This window comes from Dendropsophus ebraccatus, chromosome 11 (assembly GCF_027789765.1).
Source record: "Dendropsophus ebraccatus isolate aDenEbr1 chromosome 11, aDenEbr1.pat, whole genome shotgun sequence".
Lineage (NCBI taxonomy): Eukaryota > Metazoa > Chordata > Amphibia > Anura > Hylidae > Dendropsophus > Dendropsophus ebraccatus.
In genome coordinates, this window is record NC_091464.1 from 100507176 (window position 1) to 100513883 (window position 6708).

General features: G+C 61.4%; 1 protein-coding gene across 1 annotated transcript in view; it reads right to left on the reverse strand.

The window, feature by feature from the left end:
• PWP2 (PWP2 small subunit processome component) overlaps positions 1–6708 on the reverse strand; it is a 63524-nt gene that overhangs the window by 38671 nt on the left and 18145 nt on the right. The window contains exons 3-10 of the mRNA XM_069946039.1: positions 6643–6708; positions 6467–6566; positions 4773–4916; positions 4542–4677; positions 2491–2687; positions 1406–1549; positions 1025–1095; positions 434–570 (exon numbers count right to left, since the gene is read on the reverse strand). The exon at positions 6643–6708 is cut by the window's right edge and continues 29 nt beyond it. Of these exons, the coding sequence (XP_069802140.1) occupies positions 434–570; positions 1025–1095; positions 1406–1549; positions 2491–2687; positions 4542–4677; positions 4773–4916; positions 6467–6566; positions 6643–6708 (995 nt within the window). The remainder of the gene's footprint in view (positions 1–433; positions 571–1024; positions 1096–1405; positions 1550–2490; positions 2688–4541; positions 4678–4772; positions 4917–6466; positions 6567–6642) is intronic.

The window sequence follows — 6708 nt, forward strand, 5'->3', positions numbered from 1 at the left end:
ATGACCCCACAGAGGGACCTCCTACCTTACCCACATGACCCCACAGAGGGACCTCCTACCTTACCCACATGACCCCACAGAGGGACCTCCTACCTTACCCACATGACCCCACAGAGGGACCTCCTACCTTACCCACATGACCCCACAGAGGGACCTCCTACCTTACCCACATGACCCCACAGAGGGACCTCCTACCTTACCCACATGACCCCACAGAGGGACCTCCTACCTTACCCACATGACCCCACAGAGGGACCTCCTACCTTACCCACATGACCCCACAGAGGGACCTCCTACCTTACCCACATGACCCCACAGAGGGACCTCCTACCTTACCCACATGACCCCACAGAGGGACCTCCTACCTTACCCACATGACCCCACAGAGGGACCTCCTACCTTACCCACATGACCCCACAGAGGGACCTCCTACCTTGCCGTCATCTCCCCCGGTGACGATGTGCTGGCCGTCAGGGGAGTAACACAGCGCCGCCATGTTATTGAAGTGTCCCTGCTGTTTCAGGATGTAGGACTCGCTCTGCCATTCCCAGACCAGTAACTGCCCCAGACCTGTGGACACAGTAGCCATTACCCACTGGGGGGCGCACACACACACCCACCACAGGGGGGGGGGCGCACACACACCACCGGGGGGGGGGCGCACACACCACGGGGGTGGGGGGTGCGCACACACCACAAGGGGGGGGGGGGAGGGGGGGGGGGAGGGGGGGCGCACACACCACAGGGAGGGGGGAGGGGGGCGCACACACCACAGGGAGGGGGGAGGGGGGGCGCACACACCACAGGGAGGGGGGAGGGGGGGCGCACACACCACAGGGGGGGGGGGAGGGGGGGCGCACACACCACAGGGGGGGGGGGGGGGGGCGCACACACCACAGGGGGGGGCGGGGGGCGCACACACCACAGGGGGGGGGCGGGGGGCGCACACACCACGGGGGTGGGGCGCACACACCACAGGGGGGGGGGGGGGGGGGGTAGGGGGAGCGCGGCGCACTGTACTCACCACTGCTGCCAAATGCCATCCAGTCCCCGCTGCTGTTTATAGTGATGGAGGAGACACTCTGATCTGAAATACTATGGGACAAGGCAGCGTTAACCCCATAACTGAGGACCCAGGAGGGCGGCAACACACCCCAATACAGAGGATGCAGGGGGCAATACACCCCAATAAAGGGGGGCATCAATACACCCCAATAAAGGGGACGCAGGGGGCAGCAGTACAGCCCAATACAGGGGGGCAGCAATACAGCCCAATACGGGGGAGGGGGGGGCGGCAATACACCTCAAAACAGGAGACGCAGGGGGCAGCAATACAGGGGGGGCGGCAATACACCCCAATGCAGGGGGCAATACACCCCAATACTGGGGCTGCAGGGGGCAGTACCTGAGGGAGTGGATGAGACTGAGCTCCGGCAGCTCGTGGATGTGGAATGCTCCGGAAGAGAAGCCGGTCACCAGGATGTTCAGCTTCTTGTGGAAGGCGGCCGCGGTCAGCGAGGTGAAGTCTCCTTCTTTATTAAAGAAATGTCTGAGGAAAGAGACAAGATGTCACCAGGAGGCTCCCCGCCCCCACAGAACCAGAGACTCCTCCCCTTACAGGGGCGCTGGGGAGACAAGAGGTCACCAGGAGGCTCCCCGCCCCCACAGAACCAGAGACTCCTCCTCTTACAGGGGCGCTGGGGAGACAAGAGGTCACCAGGAGGCTCCACCCACAGAACCAGAGACTCCTCCCCTTACAGGGGCGCTGGGGAGACCAGATGTCATCCGGAGGCTCCACCCACAGAACCAGAGACTCCTCCCCTTACAGGGGCGCTGGGGAGACAAGATGTCATCCGGAGGCTCCACCCACAGAACCAGAGACTCCTCCCCTTACAGGGGCGCTGGGGAGACCAGATGTCATTCGGAGGCTCCACCCACAGAACCAGAGACTCCTCCCCTTACGGGGGCGCTGGGGAGACAAGATGTCATCCGGAGGCTCCACCCACAGAACCAGAGACTCCTACCCTTACAGGGGCGCTGGGGAGACAAGAGGTCACCAGGAGGCTCCACCCACAGAACCAGAGACTCCTCCCCTTACAGGGGCGCTGGGGAGACCAGATGTCATTCGGAGGCTCCACCCACAGAACCAGAGACTCCTCCCCTTACAGGGGCGCTGGGGAGACAAGATGTCATCCGGAGGCTCCACCCACAGAACCAGAGACTCCTACCCTTACAGGGGCGCTGGGGAGACCAGATGTCATCCGGAGGCTTCACCCACAGAACCAGAGACTCCTCCCCTTACGGGGGCGCTGGGGAGACAAGATGTCACCCGGAGGCTCCACCCACAGAACCAGAGACTCCTCCCCTTACAGGGGCGCTGGGAAGACAAGAGGTCACCAGGTAGCCCCGCCCAGACCCTTTCCTCGACAAGCACAGTGGGCGCTGACAGTAGGGGGGACAGGGAGGACTCAGGTAGATGGAGTTACTTACTTGGCGCTCCTCTTGTAGCGCACCCTGTGGCTCTTCTCCTCTGCGCTGGGATTGGCTGAGCCCCGGATCTCTTCTCCTACCTCTTCACGGGGTTCCTCTAGTTGAAGTTTCTTTTTCGGCTCTCTGGGCAGCAGCTGACTGAGCTCGGTATCACAGTCCCACATACAGAGCGCGGCATCGGCACTGACAGTGTACAGCTAGGGGGAGGAGACAGGGAGTGATGGGAGGAGACCGGGCACCAAATGGTGTACAGCTAGGGGGAGGAGACAGGGAGTGATGGGAGGAGACAGGGCACCGGATGGTGTACAGCTAGGGGGAGGAGACAGGAAGTGATGGGAGGAGACAGGGCACTGACAGCGTACAGCTAGGGGGAGGAGACAGGGAGTGATGGGAGGAGACAGGGCACTGACTGAATACAGCTAGGGGGAGGAGACAGGGAGTGATGGGAGGAGACAGGGCACTGACTGAATACAGCTAGGGGGAGGAGACAGGGAGTGATGGGAGGAGACAGGGCACTGACAGTGTACAGCTAGGGGGAGGAGACAAGGAGTGATGGGAGGAGACAGGGCACTGACAGTGTACAGCTAGGGGGAGGAGACAGGGAGTGATGGGAGGAGACAGGGCACTGACAGTGTACAGCAAGGGGGAGGAGACAGGGCACTGACAGTGTACAGCTAGGGGGAGGAGACAGGGAGTGATGGGAGGAGACAGGGCACCGGATGGTGTACAGCTAGGGGGAGGAAACAGGGAGTGATGGGAGGAGACAGGTCACTGACGGTGTACAGCTAGGGGGAGGAGACAGGAAGTGATGGGAGGAGACAGGGCACTGACAGTGTACAGCTAGGGGGAGGAGACAGGAAGTGATGGGAGGAGACAGGTCACTGACGGTGTACAGCTAGGGGGAGGAGACAGGAAGTGATGGGAGGAGACAGGTCACTGACGGTGTACAGCTAGGGGGAGGAGACAGGAAGTGATGGGAGGAGACAGGTCACTGACGGTGTACAGCTAGGGGGAGGAGACAGGAAGTGATGGGAGGAGACAGGGCACTGACGGTGTACAGCTAGGGGGAGGAGACAGGAAGTGATGGGAGGAGACAGGGCACTGACGGTGTACAGCTAGGGGAAGGAGACAGGGAGTGATGGGAGGAGACAGGGCACTGGATGGTGTACAGCTAGGGGGAGGAGACAGGGAGTGATGGGAGGAGACAGGGCACTGGATGGTGTACAGGTACAGGGAGAAGACAGGGCACCGGATAGTGTACAGGGAGGAGACAGGGCACTGACAGTGTACAGCTAGGGGGAGGAGACAAGGAGTGATGGGAGGAGACAGGGCACCAGATGGTGTACAGCTAGGGAGAAAAGATAGGGCACCGGATGGTGTACAGGTACAGGGAGGAGACATGGCACTGACAGTGTACAGCTAGGGGGAGGAGACAGGGAGTGATGGGAGGAGACAGGGCACTGACAGTGTACAGCTAGGGGGAGGAGACAGGGAGTGATGGGAGGAGACAGGGCACCGGATGGTGTACAGCTACAGGGAGGAGACAGGGCACCGGATGGTGTACAGGTACAGGGAGAAGACAGGGCACCGGATGGTGTACAGGTACAGGGAGGAGACAGGGCACCAGATGGTGTACAGGTACAGGGAGGAGACAGGGCACCGGATGATGTACAGGTACAGGGAGGAGACAGGGCACCGGATGATGTACAGGTACAGGGAGGAGACAGGGCACCGGATGATGTACAGGTACAGGGAGGAGACAGGGCACCGGATGATGTACAGGTACAGGGAGGAGACAGGGCACCGGATGATGTACAGGTACAGGGAGGAGACAGGGCACCGGATGGTGTACAGGTACAGGGAGGAGACAGGGAACCGGATGGTGTACAGGTACAGGGAGGAGACAGGGAACCGGATGGTGTACAGGTACAGGGAGGAGACAGGGCACCGGATGGTGTACAGGTACAGGGAGGAGACAGGGCACCGGATGGTGTACAGGTACAGGGAGGAGACAGGGCACCGGATGGTATACAGCTACCACACACACTTACATCCAGACTGTCCTCCTGGAAGAAGCAGGACACAATGGCGTCCTTGTGGCCTCCCAGACAGTAGTAGATTAGATTCTGCCAGCGCTCTGCTCCAAACACCCATGTGGTCATGTCCTTACTGCCGACTGCAAAGCATCTAGTGAAGAAGGCGGGGTCAGAGGGAGGAGCATAGTACATGCAGCACCACATGGCAGGTGCACCACTATTACCCTCCCCCACTATGGCACCTACTTGGAGTCATCTGTCCAGTCGATGCAGGTTGTTTCGTCGTAAGGACCATAGAAGGATTTATCCAGAACAAAGGCATTGAACTCCCGCCTCCTCCCTGGAGCGTGATAGAGGAGCGCCACCGATCCCTTACACACCACAAATCTCCTGCGGCACCGGGAGAGGGGTCAGCAGAGAGAAGGAAACATCCCCCCAACCCCACAGTGACATCAGAAACCGTGCCAGCCCCCCCCCACAGTGACATCAGACACCGCACACACACACCCACAGTGACATCAGACACCGCGCCAGCCCCCCCCACAGTGACATCAGACACCGCGCCAGCCCCCCCCACAGTGACATCAGACACCGCGCCAGCCCCCCCCCACAGTGACATCAGACACCGCGCCAGCCCCCCCCCACAGTGACATCAGACACCGCGCCAGCCCCCCCCCCCCACAGTGACATCAGACACCGCGCCAGCCCCCCCCCCCCAGTGACATCAGACACCGCGCCAGCCCCCCCCCCCCACAGTGACATCAGACACCGCGCCAGCCCCCCCCACAGTGACATCAGACACCGCGCCAGCCCCCCCCAAAGTGACATCAGACACCGCGCACCCTTCCCCCCCCCCCCCCCCCCCCCGCCGGCCCCCACAGTGACATGACACCGCCCTGCCGGCCCCCACAGTGACATCAGACACCGCTCACCCCTCCGAACAGTGACATCAGACACCCCCCCACACAGTGACAGACACCGCAACCCCCCCCCCCCCAAACACACACAGTGACATCAGACACCGCACTCCCCCCCCCCCACACACACACACACACACAGTGACATCAGACACCGCACTCCCCCCCCACACACACACAGTGACATCAGACACCGCACTCCCCCCACACATACAGTGACATCAGACACCGCACTCCCCCCACACATACAGTGACATCAGACACCCCCCCCACACAGTGACATCAGACACCCCCCCACACACAGTGACATCAGACACCGCACTCCCCCCACACAGTGACATCAGACACCGCACTCCCCCCACACAGTGACATCAGACACCCCCCCCCACACACACAGTGACATCAGACACCCCCCCCACACAGTGATATCAGACACCCCCCCCACACAGTGATATCAGACACCCCCCCACACACAGTGACATCAGACACCCCCCCACACACAGAGACATCAGACACCGCACTCCCCCCACAGTGACATCAGACACTCCCCCCACAGTGACATCAGACACTCCCCCCACAGTGACATCAGACACCCCCCCCACACACAGTGACATCAGACACCCCCCCACACACACAGTGACATCAGACACCGGACTCCCCCCCCCCCCCCCCACACACACACAGTGACATCAGACACCGCACTCCCCCCCCCACACACACACACAGTGACATCAGACACCGCACTCCCCCCCCCCCACACACACACACAGTGACATCAGACACCGCACTCCCCCCCCCCACACACACACAGTGACATCAGACACCGCACTCCCCCCCTCCCCCACACACACACAGTGACATCAGACACCGCACTCCCCCCCTCCCCCACACACACACAGTGACATCAGACACCGCACTCCCCCCCCACAGTGACATCAGACACCCCCCCCCCCCCCCCACACACACACAGTGACATCAGACACCGCCCCGACGCCCACCACCACAGTAAGGTAGCGCACTCACCTGCCATCAGGGGAGAACCTCACCGCCTGCACCGGCTGCTGGAAATGGAAGTGATTGAGGACGGACTTGGTGACTGTGCTGATGAGAAGGGCAGAGCCCTCTGTGAAGAAAGCCGACAGAGTGTCACACTACAAGACCACCGCAACCACCCAGAACCCCCCAGGACAGGACCGCACCTTCATCCACCAGGATTCCCAGAGCGCCATCCGGAGACAAAGCAACACATGTGATGTTACAGCGCG